We start from the raw sequence: 24,258 nt of genomic DNA on the forward strand, positions 1-24,258 counted from the left end.
GGAAATTAAATAATAGACAGTTCATTTCTCCAAACACATGTAGGTAAGACTGCTTAGGTGTCAGATTACAAGAACCTCTGATCCACCATCATGTAGGAGACGGTATGCAACCTTTGACCTGACAGATATGGACAGTCGCGTTGGGCTGCCGTTTTAGAATGCAGTTGTTTATTTCATTCATATACAGTTTAAAAGTTTTGAATGAAAAGGAGTGGTTTGGAGAAGAAATCTTGTAGTTTACCCTTCTTTTGAAATAGAGCGAGAGAGAGAAAAAAGAAAAAAAAAAAAATATTTCCTTTGTAATCATACAGATTTCTACTGGAATACTTCATTAAACACTATTATTTTCTTAACCCTCCTGTTGTCCTAAAATAACATTTAGTGGATCTTTGGGGAGTTTTAACACAGTGGCGGGTCATTTTGACCCGAGGACAACAGGACGGTTAAAAGTAACATTTTATACAGAGAAGGGAAATGCTGAACTCGCAGCTGCTCGGCTAGAAGTGAGCAGGAGAGACGAGTGGTGAGAAGGAAGCACTAAAACGTGGAGCAGCTCTGGACAAACACCTAAAAATAGAAAGCAACTGCACACTGACAGAGCAATCACAACAAACAGAAGTGGCTTTGTTACCAATGCACTTCAACACGGAGAAGACACAATAAGTTGGGGAAAACTGTAAAGTTGGAAGAAAGTGTGTTTGATGTAAACCTGGAACAATTCTGGGAAATGGCACAGAAAACAGCAGAGCTGATCAAAGGCTTTACTGCTTCCAATTGCTCTGTGCAGAACCAGGCCTCAGAGTGGACGGGTCTGAGAAACAACCAGAACCAATCTGGGCTTCATATGGTTCCACTTGGAGCTCTGGAGCTGTAGTCCTCGGCTACAGTAACCGTGCCAGCCTAATAAATCCTTCAGCAGGTTTTTCATAAACCCATCCCATGTCTGCGTTCGCCATTTCTGGGATGTTATTGATCAACATCGAAAATAACATTTGGAGCTGTGGGGGATTAATGGTTTTGTTTGTGTGCAGGGTTGTTCGGAAAGAAGGGGCAAGGTTACTCAATTACTCATCGGCACTGCGAGCCGAGCAAAGCTCTGTAACGCCATCAGTAGCTTTCTGAAGCAGACACACACACACACACTCAGGAAAACAGATGTCCAAAGAACAGCATTTGATTGAAATGCACTGCTTGTACATGGAGCATAGTTTTTTTTTCTTTTATTCTGTTTTGCTGCTGAATGTAACATATATAAATATGTGTGCAAAAAGTATGCTGCACACTCATCGTGAGCTCCAGGTTTGAACCCATAATGAAGTTGAAGAGGACTTTCTTGGTCTGTGGATGAAAAATGATAGAAAAAAAGGACTAAAAGGACTGATGTATGAATCAGCAGATTCACAGTGCTAACGAACCGACCCTGGCTCATCTCACACATCATACTCCTTCTCTTGTATTGAATCGTTCTGGTGGCCCATGATGATTTCTGATGACCAATCTCATCCAGATGCTGGTAGTGAATCACAAGAAGTTGCTGAAGGATTTTACAGACGTCTGCCATCAACACCAGCCTGAGCTGAAATCTGGTTTGTGTGACAGGAATTAACGCTGAAAGTTGGCATTTGGTAACTGAATCGGCCAGGATGGATTGATTGGGTGGCAAGTCCTAGTTTGGACAGAGCATAAAATATTAAATATTAATGCTGTGTTCAGACTGAATGCGTCCAATGTCTCATGTTGGACGTTTGTGCACTTTGAAGTCAGACATTTCATATCGAGAGTTCTATTAAAATCTTCACTCTAGACGTGCAAACAAGCAAAGTGTGGAAAGATGCGCGTTGGTTGTTTTCCTCTGCTGGTCTCTTTGTACAAAGGCAGATGAAATTGAGGAAGTGGCTTTGCTTTATTTACTGAAAGAACGAACGTTGTTGGGCACCTCAGAGCTGGATGGATTCACCAGATAATTCAGAAGCGTTCTGAATTTGGTGAGCTTCACCACCTACTTAAGCAGCACGCTGATGAGGATCGCTTTCAGCTCTACTTTCATCTCATCCAAACCCAGTTTGATGACTTGGTGCCTATGTGACCTGCCAGGACATCAATTACAGGCCACTGTGTCACATAGTGGAGTCTATCTGATTGGTTGATGTCCCACGTCCAACTGCAAATCTTCATGTTTTCCAACTCTAGAGACATCCGTCGCAAAACACGAACAAATGTTTCAAAACACAACAGTATCTCTCTAGAATACTCTATACCTGTGCTGGAAGACCAATGGTGCTAGACCAATGGTACACCAGTCCAAGACCTGTGGTAGACTGGTGGTAGAGTGGTGCTGGACCAATGCTAGAAATATGGTAGACCGGTTGTAGAAAGTTACTAGACCAGTGATAAACCAGTACTAACGCTCTCACCTTGATGTTATCGATGTTTCACCATGAGGCACATTAGATGTCCCAAGTCATTTAGTGTCACTTTACTGCTGAATAACAAACCTCTTGGCCGCCTCCTTACCTGGGTTTGCATCATGGCTCTCTCAACACAGCGAGTCCTTCCTCTCTCTAGTTTGGTCCTGAGGCAGAGTGCTGTGACCTCCACAGACCAGAACTTTGGCTGGGACAGAATACACTGTTCCAAAGACAAAAGAGACAGAAGATTGGATTTATTACAATCATTTCTAACGTGATAGGGAGCAGTTCTGGGGTAATCTGCTGATCTGTGACAAACTAGATGAACTCTTCTGGGCGCAAACATTTTTTTGTTAATGTATTTAATCAACCTTCCAAAAGACGGAATTCTGAAAATTTAAGTAAGAAGGAATAAGCTATTATGGTTTGCAACAAAGAGAGAAAACAAAAATCTACTTTTTATATAGCATGTTCAATGTACTTTAACCTGATGGTCACATTTTGTTGTTGCATTATAATGGAAAACATGTTCCACACTGTAGACCTTTTACTAGTGACAAAACATTGTTACTCTAGAGTAAAAACTCTAAACACTACCCACTGTCATGCTGAAGAGTAAAGAAAAAACAAAAAATGCATCAGACTCAGACACACCAAGAGTTTAAGTTAAAGGGAGACTTCTTGTTTGTGCACAAGCTTTGTATTTCTAATGTCACTCTCTGAGCCTTTTGGAACTGGAAGTACTTTGCCCTGTTCTAACATGCACTATAATCACATTACTGACTTAGTATCGGTTGGTTTCATGGTTTGGTTTTTCCTTTAATTATTACTTCTGCCTGGATTTGTTACAAAGTAATTATAAACATATTTTTTCCATTTTGGTCTTATACCAGACTTTGTGCCTAACTTGACATTTTCGCCGCGGTAATGATAACGTATGTCTGAGTTGAATAAACTGGATAGTATTTACTAAGACCCACATTTTTTTAAATCATCTCTTTGACAGGATTAGCCTGGACTGAATTTGATTGCGTAAAGCTGAATATTCAGTGGGAGGACATGTGTTGTGAACTGGTCTTTTACAAAGTGAACCAAGACAAAACACTCTGAATGTGTGTTTTCCAGTTAAAATTAACAAGGAACGTTTTAAAAGGTTTGACCTGAGCTTCCACAGCGGTCAGGCATCTCGCAGCTGGCCATCTGACTGTCCGACCAGGAAACAGAACCTAGTTTTCATTTGCTTCATCCTCTCTGCACTAAAGTCAAAGACTTCTCCTGCTCGCTGTAGTGAGAAATCGACAAGCAAGCCTCATTTAAAACACCTAATTATTAAAAGCTATTAGAGCTGCAGACTTTATCTGGGCACTGCGGTGATAAGCTGGTGTGTAATAGCTGGGCCAGCTTGGGGTTTCAGCTCTCCAAGAGCTGATAAAAGGGTTCCAGGGAACAGTGCAGGTGGGATGCAGACATCCAGATGATTTACCCACAGATGGATACGTCAGATAAGGACTAATGCCAGGATCATCTATAATGACGGGATTATGCAACGATGAATTTCTACACACAGATTATTGATGACGATGTGAATGTCTCATGAAAGTGATCGATGTCGGTAGCAGTGATGAACAAGCACTGATGTTGTTTGTGGATGCTTAGCAGGTCTTGTCAGAGTCATTAGTGCAACAGTAAACTGTCCTAATTATGCAGTTATTCTATAGCTATATAAATCACTGGGTGATTAAAATCAAATGATGTGACATGATCAGCATTTGTCACCCTCCTGTTAACATAAACGAGCACAGGGAGCTTTTCAGAAGCAATCAGAACTTTGTGAATGGAACATTGAACGTGCCAGGAAGAAGAAAAGCCCTTACATTATAGATCTGACATATTGTAGCATTTACAACAATGTAAAAGCTGGAATACAAGCAGTTTTTAGCATCAAGGACTCTATGGTATACATGTTATCAATAGACCATCATTCCCCGTTAAAAAAACCCAAAAAACGACTGTTTTTCTAACATATCTGCAGACATTTGGTTTGTTAAAAACATGAACCATGTTTTTATTGCCACCAGTAGAGTTTGCTCCTTTGACCTCTTTCACAAGCTCAGTTATACTTGTAGTTCAAATGTAACTTTTGAGTTAAAATAAAATCAAATTTTTCAAAATACTTCCTGTGACTCCTTTCAACGTGGACCATCACAATCCATTCATTTACATCTGTAGTACACATTCAACCTTTCCAATTCAGAGCATAGTTTTTTCTGTAAACTCAACTCATTTAACTGCGTTTGTCTCTGTCAGGTCTCATTGTCAGAATTACACTGGAGAGCAGTGCACGAAGTAGAATCATATTCTGGGGAGGACACAGAAACAGAAGAAGTGCTTTGATGAAGATGGCCAGCCATGTGACAACCATCTAACCAGCCTGCAGATTCCTGGATCTACATGTAGGCTGGGAAGATGCCTGCTCACAGAGCCGGCCGCTGCCTGGCCTGCAGCAGCTTTCCTTTCCAGTCATAACGCAGCAGCCGCCATCAATGACGGTCGGCTACTGAAGACTGATTGTTGGGCCAGATGGCGACGCTCATTTAAAACGGTATTTAAAAAGCTGTTAACGCTTTAAAATTGTTTGTTTGCTAGCTTCTTGGAAACTTACCTGGAAAAACTAAGTTAAAAAACAGAGGCAAACGCATTGAGAGTACCGCAACTGGTTAGTTGCTGCTTCAAAGCTTGTCAAGAAAACAAACACTTAAAAAAATTAATTAATTAATGTTTATTGAATTGCCAATGAGACATATAAGTGGTGAACATGTTCTTCTCTGTATGCATTTCAAATTAGGTTACGGACATAAAAATTTAGAGCCAATAATAAGCCCCTAAATGGTGAGTAAAGAGTTGAGCAATATGGAAGGATATTGCCCCTACTTCCCATCTCGGTGGTCATACCGTTACACCTGATCAGTGTATATATGGCCTAAAGTAAAAGGGCTTTTCAGTAATAGACTGTCAGCGCTCTGAGGCAGCAGGTCACAGTCTGGAAACAACGGCTGCTTTTTATCCAGCTCAAATTGCTATTCATGAGTGGAGTCCAAAGCACTTTTCATCATGTTATTGTCCCAGTGTAGCATTTGTTGTGAGGCAGCGCAGCCCTGAACTGCTTCCCATTTCTGCAGCACATCGAGCTTGCCTTTTCACTGATTAGATATTGATTCCCTGATGCTGAGCCTTTAAACCAGCTGTGAAGCCTGAACCCCCCCCCCATAAGTCTTGGTGCAAGAGTAACACAGACAGACACATAGGATGGTGTTACATAGAACAATGCTTTGCAATTGGAGGATTTCATTGAATTTCTGGCTATGATTGCAAAACATTTTGGATCTCTAAGAAACCTGTGAATACATTTTCCAGAGCCCGAGGTGTGTAGCCTTTGTTTTAATGCCTTCCAGTTTCATCTCAAGCCTCAAGGTTAAGGAGGAGTAAAACAATGAAACATTGACCGATTTTGACCAAAGCACTGTGAAATAGCTGTGCTCTCTCTGTTGGAAGCTGGTTCCAGTTCGACTGCCTTGGGCTGTTATTATTTGGAGTCACTGAACCACTAACCCAGAGTCTTTCTCCACCTTCTTTGCCAAACAGCTCATTTAATTAGAGAATGTTGGGTTTTAGTATGTGGTGATGACTGATGCCTCACGCCTTTACCTCCTTTATCACAAATCAGCTTGCTTAGGATTTTAACCTTGACTTTATAAATACAGAGAAAATAACAAGAAAGTAAAGATTTAAAAAATAAACCGCTTCACACACATTCCTGCATGGAAACTACGATAGTCCACATTCAATTCAGTTTAGTTCAGTTTATTTCAAAAATACTTTTGAATGTCATAACATCTATCATTAAAGTATTAAAAGAGTTGTGGATGCTGATGCCGTGGATATTGAAGATCTCTAGTAGCAGTCAGTCAGGCAGTGAATCTAAAGATGCCTCTGACTGAAGACTGTTGCTGTCAGATAGTGTCATGACCAGCTATGTTTCCAACCAACAATCATGCAAATTTCAAGGAAATTTTTAAGATGTTGCAAAACAGGGGGGTTGGGGGGGAATGGCAATTATATGTGTTTGGAGCAAATCAATCAGGCTACGCAAAAAACGTGATTTCGTTACATGTTTACGCTACACATGGTTGGAATAAACAGGACGTAGAGGTTCCAAACTAGCATGTCCCACACATCTCAGAAATGGAAAGTCCACTCCTGGAGCTGGAGGCTTCAAATTAGAAATTTTTCTGAGCTCCGTGCCTCTGCTAAGGCACAGTGGATGGGAAGGTGCAGAACATTGTAGATAAATGTATTTCCATCTTCTCTTTAGAGTTTTTCAAATAATCCACAAACAATCTTAGTCCCAAAACCTGTTTTGAAAAAATGAGAAAGTAATTTTGTATTGTGCCATTTCCATACAAAACTTTTTCTAACCAGAGGCGTCAAAATGTGCACAAAAAACATAGATGGAAACACGACCACGCTCATGCATCAACATTATGTATTATAGCCATTTTAGAGAATTATGTCAATGTTATTATTGAGAACCAATTCATTCTCGTCAAAAGAACAGTAAAAGGACTTACAGAAGTGAATGCCAGCAGTTCTTCTGCTGTTAGTTTGTGCACAGGATTGTTCTTCTGAAAGTCAGTGCTGGAAGACAACAGAATAGATCAGAAGGACAAACTCACCAGCCGCTCCGCAACCTGAAACGATGAGGAAATGAAGAACTGAAGGAGTGATCTAAAATAAGCTCATTCATAAGCAAGCACATGGATAAACAAATTAATTTGTGAAAGAGCAAAGGACCAAAAAAAGGAAATGTTCAAATATTCATGTTTCCATAAGTAAATGGTCACTGTTCAAAACTGAAAAACTGCTGTCGATTTAGCCGTAAAAGTGATAAGAGGACTATTTCAGGACCAACTGTTCTCTGCATCTCATATGTTAGCCGCACCCTGTGAATGACACACAGTGATGGTGGTGAAACCTTGGTAAATACTCAATGGTTCCTCTCCCACAGACACTGCAGTGATAATGAGAGACAAAATGCAGATGTGCTGCGAGGTTCTGTCTGTATTGGAGCTTTCTGACCCAGATCAGGTCATCACACTGCAGAACATCCAATAAACCACACCAGGATGAAGTCACACACTTTCCCCAAGCGTTCCTCCAGCCAGCAAAAACCTATCTGTGGTTCGGGAACCAGGTGCAGCGCCCCCCAGAGGCCTGTTCAAGAAGACATGCGTCTTCTGTTGAAAGACCTCACACTTCAAAAAAATAAAAATAAAAGCCTCTGCTGGTAGAATTATAATATGGAGCAGTGCTCTGTCAGATTTGAATGTTTTTAATTGATAATTACATGCCTTAAAATATAAAAAAAAACTTTGTAAAGAAAAAAAAAACTGTTCAATTCAAAAAACCCTCCAGTTCTCTGCAACATGACCTCAGATTCCCAGCCCAGACCAAAGAGCTGCTTCTGATCTTCTGGTGAGGCTATGAAATGTTTGATCCAAATCATTAAAACCGGATCTCTCTCTCACACACACACACACACACACCTGCACACCCCCACACAGCCATCCTGAGAAATCCTGAGCTCAAGAGCTGTGTCACGGCTTTCTGAAAGTTTCAGAAGCTGAATGACTTTTCTATTTAAATGTACATCAGAATGCACAATAAAAACAATCTGAATGATAGTAATTTTCCGACCCGGCTCGGTTTCCTCTGCTGCACTGAGAAAGTCACACACACCTGAACACCGTCTGAGAGCAGGTGTGGGATTTAAGAATATCCCAAGAGATAAATGCAGAAATGAGCATGAAAATGTCAATGCAGCCATTTTTAAGGCACATTGTCTGATGCATGGCGGCCATTGCGTGGAACACTCTACATTAACCTCGCTCAATTCTACTCCCCTTTTGTTTGAGATATCCTTGTTATAGAAGGGTTTTGACAGAACAGATTTGTCCTAGTGGCTAATGCATCAATAAACAACATAAGCTAAGCAAGAAAGAAAGAGAAACTAAACATCGGACATTTCTTTTAGGAAGGAGCATGAAGATGGAGCACAGCTGTGTTTAATCTGAAGGCTGCTAAGAGAAGCCAGCTTGGCTTTTAGATAAGAAACGTCTTCCGAGACAAAGTTTCAGACTGTTTCCAGCGTCATTCAGTTCCCTTCAACCATAAGCCCCAACTCTGGATCCTCCGAGGGTTACAGTGTTATTAACAAAGCCAGAGGCTGACATCACCTGCAGAGTACCACAGAGGAGGAAAATCATTTTCTTCCCTTTCCTCCTCTCTCTCTCTCATTGGGTTCAATGAACAGACCGAATCGTTCCGGCAGCCCATGCTGAGCCTCGCCAGGCGTTGTCATCTCTACCAACTAATCCTCCAAATCCTGACACCTTAAATGAAATCCCTTTTTCAGTAAAGGTTTCTTTTTAACACAAACAAGAATAAGAAAGCTCAACGGATGTTCTGTCTCTGAAAAGTCAGAGTGAGAAGTGGAATATGTTCGCAGAAACTCCAACAGGCAGAAATTGGAGAAAGGGGTTAAAAGAGACACAAAGCACACACACACACATCTCTGTTTTAATGTAATGTTTCAGGTTGAAAGGCTCCATCATGACCTCTACAGTAAACAAACACCCAAACACAGCTCATATCAAAACAGCAGCTCTGCATGGAGTTTGCATGTTCTCCCTGTGCATCCGTGGGTTCTCACCGGGTTCTCCGGCTTCCTCCCACAGTCCAAAAACATGACAGTCAGGTTAATTGGTCTCTCTAAATTCTCCTTAGGTGTGTGTATGTGTGTGTGCATGGTTGTTTGTCACTGTGCTGCCCTGCAACGGACTGGCGACCTGTCCAGGGTGACCCCGCCTCTCACCCGAAACGTTGGCTGGAGATAAATACCAGGACCTCCTGACCCCTCTAAGGGACAAGGATGTTAGACAATGGATGGATAGATGGACACCATAGCAGTAATTATTAGTGTATAAGCAAACGCCTCCACTTGACCTTTACTTCAGTTTGGAGTGTGGCGAGTTTTGCATCAACATCGTCATGATAAACATGAGGATAAATCAGAGAGAGGGAGAGAGACAGTTCATGTTCTCAAGGCTCCTTGGGTCCAGCAATAACAAATAGGGCCTGGAAAAAAACTAAAACGAATAAATCTGATGAGTGGCTTTTTGGAGGACTCAGAGGTCTAATCTACTCCTGTCTGACATTACCTTGGAGCTACATTCAGGTGTGCAGATAGGGCTTTAATTTAAACAGAGCCCATTGCTCATCAATCATCTCCCTGCAATCTCACTGACTGCTGCGTCGCCCTTCACTTGACCCATCCAGCCTCCGTCGCGCCGACGAAATTCATCACCGACAGGTACAGAGCTCTGGTATTAGGCTGAGTGTCTGTTGGTCACCCTGGTTCTGGATGGAAACGGGCCCGTAAACTGGTTCTGGTCATGGACGGGTCGCTGTCCCAGGAACTGCTCTAAACCCCCGTCACATCATTACAAATACAGCTTTAATGGAATCACAAAAACCCTACAGGCCACGTTGTTATAGCGACAACAACAATCAGTTTCTTCAAAACGAAGTATAGAGCTGGATGAAAATAAATTAGACTGAAGGATTGCTTTATTTGCATTGGCTTCTTCTTCAAAATAACCCAATATTACACTGTCAAGTTAAAAATCCTTATGAAAAATTCTATTGTTTGATGCAACAATGTAGGGTGTATTTTTACATTATGTAGTAAATAAAATATTATTAAAAAAGAACTGTAAAGAGGTAAATGGGGCAGGGAGAATTTTGTTTTCAGTACTTTGTTTTAGGGTGCGATTTCTTTTACTGTGGTTGACGGACGATTGGTGAGACTGATCTTATTCACGGATCTTTTCTACAACCACAAGATTCTGAGTAAGGAGAATCTTGTGGTTGTTTCACAATAATGAGACAACCACAATCATGATGTGCCATTTTAATCATGATGTGCCATTTTAATCATGATGTGCCATTTTTTTGGTGCAAATGCTACGAGAATATGTGGAGTTTATAACGGTTTATGCTAGGGGTGCACCGATTTATCGGTGCGGATTTCCTTAATTTTGAGAGATCGGTGATCACCCGATTTTTACATGTCAAGCCGATCTTATCCATCAATGTCATCAACCTCAGCAAGGGTCTAAAAATCAACCAGTGTTTTCCTTTACTCCTGTGAGAGAGGTTTGACAGACAAACCGGCCAACCAGGTCATGTCTGCACATTTACAGTTAAAAATGGTCACCCCATCGTTGCCAATTTCAGCAACTTTCTTGATATATTAAGCAACGTATATCAATATATCAAAAAAATCGTATCGGCCTAAATCGGAACCAGTAAGTTAGGATTTTTAAAAGATTGTTAATCGATGATCGGCCAGAAAACTGCAATCGCTGCACCCCTATTTTACGCATATTTTATCATCATTTTATTAGTGATCAGCCACTAGATTTAAGAGCGTGTTGCCCAATCAGAACACCTTAAGGGCAGAAACAACCAGAAGATCGCTGATCTTTTGAAAATCCCTGAAAATACATGGATCTGCAACTCTGCTCCTGTCCTAATCACACCCAGTTTAACAAAAAAGTTGGGTTTGATATTCAACCCAATTTTATTTTATTTTTTTGGATAACATCAGTAAAAGTGGCGTTGAGTTGACCTACCACACACCCAGGACCAGGGCTTGCTCTTCAGCACTCAGGTCAGGCAGCTGGTACTGATCGGGCTCAGCTAAAGTGATCCGATCCAGCAGCGTGTCGTCGTCCAGATGGTAATCCTGTCAACAACAACAAAAACGTCCAGTCACATATGTCAACGTCTGATAAAAATATGGGTTGAGAGACAAGATTTATTTTTGCAATGCATAGCATAGCAACAAAAAGAAAAAAATATTACATATAAAGAAGTCAGGACATAAAGTCAGCATAAGCCTGCTGTACTTTAATTGATGTGGAACATACAGAATATTAAGTGTTTAGTCTTCTAATTGTATTGATTTTGTTTAAAAAAAAAAACTCTCTCTCTGCTAGTCCTTGTTCTGACATGCCAGATTACGGGTTTACAAACAGCTGGACAATAACTCAGAGGCATCAATACAAATTCAGGTGTGATGGGACACCAATGTTTCTGGGTCTGGCTGTTGAGGCAGCACTTGCTGCTGCTGCTGTGTTGAAGACCTGAGCAGTCTGAGCTTAATGCCATCAGAAAGTCATTTTCTGCTAGAGAGAAGAATTCATGGTTAATGGAACCATGAATACCACCACCACGCTGCCTGACTGTTAATAGATTTTAAACAGCTTGAAAAAGATGTAGGCTGCACCATACAAAATGTTCCACTTGCATTCTGTCAGTCCAGTCAATTTTTTTGAATTCCTTAGTGATCACCAGGTTGAGGTTTCCTTAAGTAGATTTGAGTCAGGCTCTTATTGTTGTTGTTGCAGGGCTTCCAATAGTGTATTACAAGCCTGGCGGGCCACCAGGCTTTACTAGACCACCCTCCTCCAAGCTAAGCATCATTTGTTTATTTTAAATATTTCTTATACACCAGCAACAGTGACAGTAAATACAGATGAAGCTAGGTTCATTAATGACACACTGATGTGTGCATGAGGGGTTGTGCACCAATTTCACCGTCCTGCACCTGTTTGTTACACGCGCACGCAGTTATTTCAAGATTATGATGCCTGCTTGTGCACCTCCATATTTTATTTTATTTTTTTTACTTTTAAACATTTTTAAATGTTAAAAATGCTCTAGCAGCCCATCAGTGGTCCACTCTGGTTTCCTGGAGAAACCTTGAGAAACAAGATTTCTGGGGAAAATCCTGTGTTGGCAGCAGTTTTGGCCTCCCATGGATGAAGTTTTTTTTCTGCTGTTGACTCATTAACACTCACTAACTCAGTTCTACAAGCTAGTCTGTTTCCATTAGAGACCTCCTGGATGAGTCATCAGCGTGCTCTCATATTGAGTTTCTCTTCATTTGGAGATAATGGCTCTCCAGTCCAGGCATCATTGATCAATGCCCATTAATGCTTCTTATCCTTTCATTCGTTTCCTTAGACTGAGGCGCGATGTGTTACATTGGAGGCCTACTTTATATGAAAAGACAGATATAAGTGGTTTGATCCCGCTTAAATTAAATTAAACCAAATAAAAATGTTGTTACTCATTGTTAATTCATGTCTAAACAAAGGATGTGCATGTATTTTCACATCAGGTCAGGTTGTTTTGCTTAATGCTCAAGGTTCCCCTCAGTGTATTACAAGCCCGGCAGGCCACCAGGCTTTACTTGTTTATTTATTTAAGTTTATTTTTTAACAATTGATTTTTTTTTTAGAGCTTTATAGTTGGAGTTTAGGCATTACTCTTCCAGTCTTTCAATAACACATAATTATCAAGTGATATTTTCAAACTTCCCGTCAACTATAAACATTTTTAACTCAAAACCACAACAAACTGCTGCATGACTGCCATAGTGCCTCAAGCACCGGCCTTAGCAAGTTTTCTGGAGAAAACTCTGTTACGTATATTAAATAAACCTTTGAAAACTACACTTTACATTTGTTCAGGCTGTACTGGTCTAATATTAACATGGGTTTGATTATCAAAAACATCTAAGTGAGATAAAAAGCAAAAAGATGAAAATATGAGGGGAAACCTTGTTTACAGCGCTGCGGTTTGATGCATCACAGGCCAGGAAGGGACTGTTTCTTTTATTTCAGATCGCTTTTGTTAAACTGCTCCAAACGCTGACGTCGCCCCTGCCCTCAGAAAATTGTCTACCAGGTGACAATGCGGCATCAGTCAGGATTACAAAGTCCAGTCAGACCAAGAGGCAGAGCCCCTCCTTGGTTGCTGGGGTTCTGGCTCAGTGATGAACACATGACCTGCTTCTCTTCTCTCCTCCCATCATTATAAAATGAGTCGCTGAGCTCCGGCTAATGACAGTCTTGATTGAGTCCATTTACTGTCCCTCCCTCCTTAATGGAAGTGTGATAAATTTAAGCACTGACAAAAAAAAGAGCTGGAGGAAAGCAGTAAGTCTGAGACCTCTCGGGACGCAGCCCAGCAACCAGTAAATACATTTAGAAAATATTTAAAAGACGAATATTAAACCATCAACCACAAAATCTTTAACAATAACTTGGGAGGAGATTTGAAGAACTATTAGTTGAATTAATGTTTTTGTCCTAAAAGGCTGGATCCTTCATTGGGCTGGCAGAGAATTTGAAGAAGCACAACTTTAGCATTCATAGCATGGCATAAATGTTTAAGTACACTTATCAATAAATGTTAAACGTCGTAAACTGTCAAGTCCTATATGTCGAGCCTTGTTCCCTGGCTGGTGTGAAGGCCATCTGAGTGATAAAGTGAAGTGGTGTTCTGGTGCCTTTGATGAAAGTTAAATTGTTAACCGCTGGCTTTTATTAAGTTGATGTCGTGATTGAGTTTACTTCTGTTCATCTGAACTCAGATGAACATTGTTAACTGATGGTAGGACCCTCAGACAGAAATAACAATTTCATTTCATTTCATGCTGACTTGATAAGTTCCAGTGCTGATTCCCAAACCAAATGGTCGTGAGTGATTGTGTATCAATTACTAGATTATTCTGGAGGCTCCAGCCTGCATAGAAACTGAAAACAGTTGAAGCTTTTCAATAAGAAGTGAAGTCTAAAACAGGTGAAGCATTTGTTAAGCCAAGTTAAGAAACTCAACCAGACAAAAGCTCCTGTTGCGCTATGAAGATAGAGTCCGTTCCTACTTTGGGTAGGCTGGCTTGGGGCGTCGGAGTGGGACTGGTCTCGCTGACTCTCTGATCAGCCTCCTCCTCCTCCCCCTCCTGCCTTTTCACCTCAAGGAGGAGCTGAGCCAAAAACTTCTCCTGGAAGCGGGTCCGTTTCCCAAGAGCACCTGGATTAAACGGCATCAGATCAGGAAAAAGAGTTCAACCTCAACATGACCAAATATTCTTAAGAACCCCACATTTTTAAAGAGTTTCTCTGACACAACACTCATATTTTCAACCAGCATGTCACACACCTGTCATGCCGATGTGGAGCCCGGAAAGCTCCTTGGCCGTGTTGATGTGCTCCTTGGCGCTGCCGTACTCGTAGTAGGTCAGACTGATGTAGGCACACTCCAGGTGGAACTGGACAGCCAGGCTCCTCTGGTCCGACAACGCCGACTGGCATTTCAGCACTGGAAAAGAAACAGAATCATGTTTCCAAGAATGTTGCTATCAATAATACTATGAATCAATACTCTGTACAAGGACCATACTGAACAATGGCAAATCCACTATTCTCTACAAGGTATTTTTCTTGTTCATGTTGGACACTGCAAATTTCTGTCACACCTGTGAGGATCAATTGTCGTCTTGGTGTTTCTTATAAACACAAGCTGTGTGAGCAGAGTGGAGCTGCGGCACAGAGAAGGAAAGCTACAACCACAACAACCTCCTTAAAAGCTGTATTTACTTCATTTTCTTTCCTTCTAACCTCATCAAAAATTCACTCCTTTCAACAGAGACAAAGAATTTCTCCTCAGGAGAAACTAGCATGGGAAACAAAGCACAGAGCAATGGGATAATTCATCAAAAATCTGATATGTGGGGCTGAGTCAAGACAATGCACCGCCTCCCATGCAGTGTTACTGATATCCCCATGCTAACATTAGCATTCGAGCTAAAATGAACATTTTAACGTATACCTTACTGCTGTAGATTAACATACTAGTAATAGCTCCCATGCCAACATTAGCATTTTAGCTAATCTGATGCTGAAATGGGGCAAGTCAGTCAACATGGTATTGATAGCATTTTAGCTAACTTTTGTAAAAAAAAAAAAAAAAAAAAAAAAAAATTGTAATTATTTATTTCAATCAGATTTTAAAAAACAAGCTAACAAGCAATACGTAGGACAGAGAAAACAAAATAATTTCTTTGCAACTATTTTTCTGTTTGAAACGGAGTAGGAAAAAGTGAATACTTATTAATCCTACCCCACTATCTCAATTTAATGAAATAATTTTGGACCTTTACATGACATGCAACAAAGACAGACATAAATTATCTATTGCTTAAAGCTGTATAGGCTTTGATGCTCAAACTTAAGGCCCACAAAACCTACCTCAGCCCGAGAACTCCTGATTCTGGTCTAACAAAGTCACAGGAATAAATTTACATGCAAGACGGCCGAGTCACCTCCAGAACAGCCACTTTCACATTGAAGGGAATGACTCACTGCAGGGTGTGTGCGCGTGTGTGTGTGTGTGCCACCACTAGAAAGCAAGAAAAACATGCAGTGGATGGATTTTACTAAACAAGGAAAACACACTTGATTTCAGCTAACTAAAGGGTAAAGCATGTTCAGTAACAGTGTGATGCCACTGGTTGGTCAACTCAAAACAGAAGAGTCTTTCCAAACATCACAGTTCACTGGAACTGCATGTATAAAACATCCTGCCATCCTGTGTGTTTTATCATAAAAACACATCCGTCAATAAAATCCTTTTTTTCTACTCCCAACATCTTGTTCCTCATGGGAAACACTGGACAGCTGTAACAGGGACAAGATGGCCACACTGCTCTGGAACGGGCTGCCAGAGCATCAGTAAGAAGCTTAAGGAGAAGGTGACACATGTAAAAGCAGTAAATCAGAAAAATGTGAAATATTAAAATCAATCAAAATCTTCTCTGGACGGGTTGAGAATATAGAAAAATGACCATATAGTTACATGATAAAGCACAAACTGAGAAACAGCTTGTAGCTGTAGTCAAGTATGGAGATGTGGATTATGATCTTTTAGTCTTCTCATGAGAGCACCACCTGCATTTCTTCTAAATAATATATTTTCAACGAAACATTTCAATGCCTGGATAACACAACAAACTATCAAAGTGTCATGTCTCAACAGGCAGAAATTATCTATTGCTTAAAAGCAATAGTAAAAAAAGAGAAAAAACACTCAAAAGTTTGTACCTAGACAAGAAATAAACAAGATCTTGACCGCTGAAGAGAAACTGATTCTGCTAATGATGGTTAAACTCAGCAGCAGCACATTCAAACATCAGTTAATTAAAACTGTTCAACTGCTAATAGACATTGTGATTAAAAAGAGCTGAGGAAATGAATTCAGCAGCACCTTACCCCACAGAGCAGCAAACCAATCTAAAGTGAGCCAGACATGATGACAGCTCCGGCACACAGTGCAGCAGCTTCCCACCACATCCTACACACCTCTCTGCTCTCAGGAATTTTATATCCAGCTCATGCTGCTCCTTCTTTACTACTGCTGACTGTTATATCATATTAGCAACAATAGCAAACCTGTTGTCTGGTTTTAATCCAACCAGCATCACAACAACTGTGGAAAAATCAACTGAATGTTTTATATAGTTTTCATAGTTGAGTTAATGTATCACTTCCTACATTCCCCACACTTTGTGGCCAGTAGGAAGAAGAAGGGCTATGGATAACAGCAAGTACGATGAGCTGGTTTAGCAGCTAGCGGCATTTCTCTGCCACCAGAAATCCACTGAAGACTTGCCACTGCGGTGCAGAGCGGCCATCTTCACGGCCACTCTGCACTAGGGCAAAGCCTACAGGAAATTTTAAAATATCACTTGATAATTATGCATTATTGAAAAATTGGATGATTAACACCTGAACACCAACTATAAAAATTTTTAAAAATGCAAACATAAAAAAAAAAAACTTAAATAAAAATAAGCAATGCTTAGCCTGGTGGGGGCACAAGTAAAGCCTGGTGACCCGCCAGGCTGATAATTCACTGGGGGAAACCCGTTCCAACTTAACTCCACTTGTGCAGCCAGTGATGGGGTAGCCTTAACCAGTAAGTAGTGCAGTTAGTGGAAGAGAACACAGATGAGGAAACTACTGAGGAAGTGAAACACAGACAGAAGAAAATTTCTCTGGACTGATTCCTTCATGCAGAATGCCCCAGGTCGGAGAGCAGCCATGAAATCATAACAGAAAGGATTTGTCCTTCCAAAGAAATTTACTTTTCCCATAACCCCTAAAGCATCTCCATAATTCCGGCCATAACTCCTAATAGAGGTGTCTGACTCACAGACACAGTGTTCAGTGTCTATTATTAATTCCCTCATTGATATTTCACAATGCAACACTTTTGGCAATGCTTTCTCTTGTGAGTAAAACTACAAGCTTGTGTGTTGTGCACATTTAGAGGCATTTGGGTTTTGTTGAATACAGAAAAAACAACCATCTTCATCAGATATTTGGTCCATGCAGACAGTGATGAAATCCAGCGGCTCTTCTTTACAGCTGTACGTTTTCTTTAGTTTCAGATCCAGCCGTATCCCACATGGCATCTTAAATGGCAGTCTGTAATTAACTCAGTTAACTAATACTGCAGCAGAATCCCACCTCATTTTGTGGTACCTTTTTGTTCCAATTGCTTGCAATAATTTGTGTCATGTCAGTATGCGTTCTGACTTTTTGTCTATACAGTCAAATTCCCTGCTGAGGGGCAATAAAGGATTTAACACAAATTCTTGGACATCCAGGTTATGGGTCTCCAAAATCCTTTAGCACAGTGGACCGCCGGTACTCAGAGACTCCATCTCATAATGCCCAGAAGTGCCTATTTTAATAGTTCAAACACAAAATGTACCTTAATATGCACAGCTAACCCTAACCCAGTGGAAACCAAAGCTGGACCGTGTTAAGAAGAGCGGAGCTTCTACAGACCTCTGTCCATGCAGCAGTGGGCCAAGCTGAGGAGCTGTGGAGAGCGAGCCTCCAGGATCTGCTGGTGCAGGTTGATGTAACGAAGAGTCCACCAGGGCAGGAGCTGCAACCCAGAAACAGATCAGGTCAGCCATCTTCAAACGTATATTAGATGGACTCCTTTTGTTTAAGTCAAGAAAGCTGGGATAAGTCCTAAAGACTGATGCATTCAAATACCCCCATTGGTGACTTGGTTTTATATCAACCCTTTAATGCTCCAACAATACAGCCTCATGTTCAAATGTCCTGGATTATTATGAAAACTGTGTGGAATAAATGCCAGCTTTGCAGAAGGCGTGAAAGGCTGCGAGGCCAGAAGACGAGGCAGCGTGTGGAACTGACACGCAGTCGGCTCAGAGTTCACCTGGACACGCTGATCTTCAGGCCCCATCAGCACAAATGAAACACCAGCAAACACAAAGACGCATGCCGGAGGAAAAGTGCTGAACACAAAGTAAAAACAGCAAACTGCTTTGCTTTTTCCATCTGACTACAACAGAAAGAACCGGCAATGTCTCTCAGCCAGTCAACGCTTTCTCCTTCTGCCCCCCTGCTCTTATTCAGCACTAGAGAGGAACCGAACCGTGTCAAATCTTGTTTGCGAGTCATTTTGCGGGTGCCTGCTGCATCTTCCAGTATAGGCGCAGCACATCCTCTGTCACACGGCTGCACGAACCTTTAATAGTCTGTCTCGCTGAATCAGTGTCCCGCAGCTTGTATTCACACATGCAGGCCAGCCAAGCGTGCTCAAGGGGCAATTAGCTGCGTCCGAACACGGCCTGCGTGATTCGGCAGAGAGCAGGAGGAGAGATGACCAGCTGAAGATGAGAAGAAAAACTAGGCCAGTTCACCCACCCCACTATCTGGGGAACAAGTTGGTAGTTTTCTCTCTTATAGACCATTAGCATGTAAGGAGTCCTTTATGACTAAATCACCAAATAATAAATGGGCTTTCTGGGTGTCCAGATCCAGCTGATGATGTCGGCTTCTGAGGCAAAACGTCTGCTGGCGTCAGTCTAACGGCTAGTTCCTGTTGTACAGCTTCTCTTTCAGTGGAGTGCAGAGATGGATCCAGAATTTCTACTGCTGCATTCAATTTTCAGCTTCCTAATAGTTGTTTACTTTAAATAGTGCTTTTTTTTATCCCTGAGCTTCCCATTGGCCTCACGCTATTATTTACAAATTATGATGACTTATTGTGCACCTTGGAATTTCTTATATGTTTAAACATTTTTAAACACAAAACAAATGGTGGGCCGCTGGTGGACACCCCCACCACCAGGCTTAGCAGGTGTTCTGGTGGAAACTCTGACTAGTTATTATTTAATGCGAAAATAGAAAAGCTGTGTCTGGAAACACTACCAATGATTTTGCAACTTGTAGAAAAACATAGAAAGGTCCCGCAAGAAAAAAAACTCCCAATATATACGGGATTAATTTGTCCTGTCGAAATGTAAGACCTGTGAGAAATGTATTTAAGGCCAACTTATATTTTTTCATGTACTTAAGACATTTGTAGGTCTTAATTTAAGATAGATTAATTGAACAACTTTTAAGACTTTGTTAGGATGCGCGGATGCTCCAGTTATGAGGCGAGAGAAAATCTGATGTACCTGAAGGCGATCCATTTTGGCAGAGCACTTGGTGAGAATGACCCTGGCCAGCAGCAGCAGGAAGGGGTTGACCACTAGGCTGTACACTGACTCGCCGTCGAGGAGCAGGCTGGAGAGGGTCGCCTCCGTCAACAACTGGGGGCTCTAGAAAAAATATATTCAAAAGGAGGTGGGAAAATGTGTTATGATTTATCACCCTCATGCAGAACTGTCATTTAGATGAGAAATTGGTCTGAAATTAGTAATTAAACTCTGACAATCATCAAGAAACTGACAGCAGATATGTAATACACCATTGTTTTTCTCACTGTCTGACATTAAATCAGACTACCTTTTTACTAAATTCCAGAATAATTACATACTTTTTAGAAAATTTCTTTATCCAAAAAAAATGCAAATGTAAGAAAGTTAATATTTTCAAACAGTTGCTGATATTAGAGTTATCACTGAATGCATGCTGATCTGGGCTGAAATGATTAATCAAATCAATCATGATAAGTTGATTATTAAAATAATCACCAACTAATTTAGTAACTGACTAATTGTTAGCTGGACTGTACAGAATCAAAAAAAAAAAGACAATTTGCTGAAAGAACACCACACTCAAGAGCAGTAAGCAAAACTGTACAGAAAATATAAAGATTTTTCATACAAGATAAAAAAAAAAACTTTTGTCTGTAAATATGTTCTACCCAAAACTCCTCAAATGCCATAGTTTTAGGAAAACATTTGTGCAAAAAAAATTTTTTTATAAAAGGCTTAAATGAAAAATCTGAAGATTTTGCTTTTGATTAATGGTCAGAACGATTAATTGAGAACAAAAATAATTTCCCTAATGCAGATATGATAGTGCTGGCTTTACTTTGCAAATACTGCTACGCTAAAAGTTCAGATATTATGTTGATATATGAAAGCATTAATGATCTCCATGACAGAGCCGGCCTGCCTGCCAGATGGTTATCCAGACCTTGGTCTGGATAAGAAACAAAGTTTTTGAGTACTATCAGCACCGCCTGCCAGGGAGAGAAATCTTCTGTGAGCTAAAGCGGCCGCTGTGTGAAAACATCGTCTAAAAGGCCTCCAGAAAAATTTATTTTATTACACTAACATGAAGTTCATAGCAGAGCTAATCCTACCCTTGGTAGATTTAGGTTTAGAGTAATCTTTCAACCGGACGAAATGTTTGATCTGTGTGGAAGCAGTCTTAAGATTTTAGAGTAGCAGTTTGAAACTGATTGGGAATCTGTGGAAGGATTTGGACTTTAAACTCTCAAAAGAAAAAAATATTTCCTACTAGAAGCAATCGTCTTGGTTACGTACACATAACTACTAAATATAAACATGAGAGATGCCCTCCTATGTTGGCGCTCCGTCTCACCTCTGCTGTCACGCATGTCTTGGTGGTTGCTTGGAAACAGCCAGTGTGATGGTACATAAATCACGGATGCTAAACATACGAGCGTGATAACTGCTACGGCGTGCCTGGATGTGAGGCTCTCTGAGGAAGCAAAACCTTGAAAGCTTCTGTAATTAGGACCCAGGAGAGGCTTCCTTTCTGGGAACCTTTTCCTGTGTCTCCAGATCGCCGCCGTCCTACATCTGTCTCTGAAAACTCTGGATTAAATATCCACAGAAAAATAAGGACTTGGCAAAGAACGCAGATAATAAAGCTGAGGAGGTGGAATGAAAAGATCTGACGTGTTCACAACACTGGTGTTGTGAACATGGTCAGGTCAAGACCATGTCCAGACTGTATGGTCAGTGACAGCATGAAATCACACTTCCATTTCCAACCAACTTTGTCATGTTTAGGAAGGAACCAACCAGAGACACACACACGCACACACATGTCCTGGAAACTCAGAATATGTATGATTGATTTTGGAGGCCAGGTCTGCTGCAGCATCCATCATCCTGCTGATCGGTCTGGCAGGTCTTACAGAGCAGGTGGTGTGTTGGGCTCTCCGTTAAGATTGGGCTATTGGACAAATTCTGCGACAATAGGTCCTTCACCAGTTGTTTTTTAAAAGCGATTTTTTTTTTTTGGCCTATGAGGGACTGCCTTACTGCCTTGATGATGGCAACAATATTAAGCCAAAAGATGCAGCCCATGTAGAAATCTGTTAAATTACCAACGGGCCAGAAGACAAGTTCAGAAGATGTGCTTGTGACCGGTATCTACATTTCTGATTACCTTAGTTTCTGATGTATTTTCACTGGAGAGACATTTACAGCCGAGGTGCAATGTGTCCATCTGGGGCTATCTTTTTCTTATTTATCTAACCATATTTTGTACTTTTGCTGGTGAAAAAGCTTTCTCAGAACTTGCAGCCCCTGGTGGTTGTGTAGTTCATGTGTAGTAGTTCATTGTGTAGTTCGAGTCCTGCACAAGTGGCAAACCACTTTGGCTAAAGTGGTTTGCCACTTTTAATCAAGTCCCACCACTGGCTAAAATTAAACAAATTTATGAAAACTAAATTTAAAAATAAGCCAGCAGTCAACAGTAGACAGCAAACACAAGTGTGATCTGAAGGCTTTCATATTTCTAAGACTCACTGCTGTGGATCCAGTAAATAAATCTCCACCAATCTGGTTTCATGTTTAAAGCTGGGTGGAAACACAAGAACAACAAGGAAGGATAAGATGAGGAGCCAGAACAGAACGGCGTCGTACCCGAGAGGACAGCAGAGCCGAAGGCAGCCGGTCCCACATGGGGAGAGAGAGTGGAGGTCCGGTCCAGTTGCTCTGAGCGAACAGGTGGAGACAGGAGACGGCCATGGCCAGGACTACAAGCTCCCTGCAACAGAACAGCTGGAGTTACTCACCACTGCTTTAAGAAAAGGCTTTTCTCTCTTAATAAATGGTTTTTATAAGTCTCAGTGAGCAAAAGCTTCAGCAGGTTCTAAAACCATCAACCGGTTCTACTGTAGCTCCTACACAGAATGAAGAAATGTGGAATCTGGAAGAGAGACGAAATGGACACAGGAACCAGGAGAAGCCAGGAGAAGCTATGACCCGATTCAGAAAATAGTTCTTCAACACATCAGAACCACACCCTTCAGTGGCTTTTACTGAGATCGACCTTCCAAAAAGTTGACATTGAAACAATGGAAGACAAAATGACCATCAGTTACTGGTGAAAATCTAACATGAGTCTGACTGAACAGCAGCATTCGTGCTGGGCTACCTGTTGTCCGTGTGACCGTCACCATGGGCAGTCAGATACAGCAGCAGGCATCTCTCCAGGTAGGCCTCCATGTCCTCCCTGTCTCTGCAGCTGCCGTCTCCAGTCAGCACACCTGCCACCTGAGGGCTGAGCAGCACGGCCTCGAAGTCCCCGTCCAGAAGGGCCCGCAGCAGGGGCCCCGCGTCTGCAACAAGACCAACAGAGCAGCTGAAAACAAGACAGACGACACAGCCAAAACTCAGACTCTCTTATTTCAGACCCATGGTAGGGCTGTCGCAATAAGCAGCAAATAAATTAATCACACAATCAATTAAAACAAAGTCATAATTTAGTTTATTTGCCGTTTCTGTTGTTTTGTTTATTTATTTTTGGTATATTTGAAATGTCTTCCAGTTGTCATTACCATCATATTACTCGGTAATGGACTCCAAACAACATTATCATTTATCGCAATAATTTACGTGCCAATTTAACACCCAGCAAAATATACGGCCATATTATAATAGGCCTCGTCTATAGTCACTTCATAACCTTCATATACCTGTAAAAAGTTAGGAAATCAATACATTTGACTTTATTTTTTGTTTAAGTAGCTATGAATTATGGAGATGAATAGTCATAAATGATCAAATCTCATGTGTGCAAACATAATCCATAAAGCCTGCAGTGTGTTACCTGAGACATCCAGGTGATCGGGCCACCTTCCAGTTTCAGTTCTATGAATACAGGAACTGCTTTTTAAAGCTTTCTTCACGGATATAAACAATATTCTACCAAAAGGTTATAAATATCATTAGATGGTCAGATTTAAATGCATCATCTCCTAATTCCACAGACCTGCATAATGTTCGTTTTCTGCTATGATAAAATGTTTCAACACATATAAACTTACAAAAATAAAGTACTTGTTCCCATGTTCTGTCATCTGATGTTCTAAGAATGATACTGCCAGCATGATGTGGGGTCTCCCCTCATGTTGCCGTAACACAGACGGCCAGCTGGTGTCAAACACGGATGGGAAAAGAAAGAAGAGCAACAAAGGAGGAACGTTGTTGCTCCAGTGAAACTCTCCTCGTCTTTCATTAGGTTTTTATTTGCAGAGGGAGCCGGGTTAGCTCATTAGCACTGATTGCATTCTGCTCCCCGGTGGAGACAACAAACAGGAAAGGAGGAGGAGGAAGAAGAAG

The 24,258-nt window shown here is 41.1% G+C and overlaps 1 protein-coding gene across 1 annotated transcript in view; it reads right to left on the minus strand.

Moving 5' to 3' along the window:
• The window catches only part of ttc27 (tetratricopeptide repeat domain 27), a 44,310-nt gene that overhangs the window by 14,600 nt on the left and 5,452 nt on the right, over positions 1-24,258 (minus strand). Inside the window, exons 2-10 of the mRNA XM_044136634.1 lie at positions 23,072-23,255; positions 22,558-22,681; positions 19,885-20,028; positions 18,233-18,335; positions 14,541-14,699; positions 14,263-14,411; positions 11,162-11,274; positions 7,037-7,103; positions 2,515-2,628 (exon numbers count right to left, since the gene is read on the minus strand). Coding sequence (XP_043992569.1) covers positions 2,515-2,628; positions 7,037-7,103; positions 11,162-11,274; positions 14,263-14,411; positions 14,541-14,699; positions 18,233-18,335; positions 19,885-20,028; positions 22,558-22,681; positions 23,072-23,255 — 1,157 coding nt within the window. The remainder of the gene's footprint in view (positions 1-2,514; positions 2,629-7,036; positions 7,104-11,161; positions 11,275-14,262; positions 14,412-14,540; positions 14,700-18,232; positions 18,336-19,884; positions 20,029-22,557; positions 22,682-23,071; positions 23,256-24,258) is intronic.

Source organism: Gambusia affinis, linkage group LG13 (genome assembly GCF_019740435.1).
Source record: "Gambusia affinis linkage group LG13, SWU_Gaff_1.0, whole genome shotgun sequence".
Lineage (NCBI taxonomy): Eukaryota > Metazoa > Chordata > Actinopteri > Cyprinodontiformes > Poeciliidae > Gambusia > Gambusia affinis.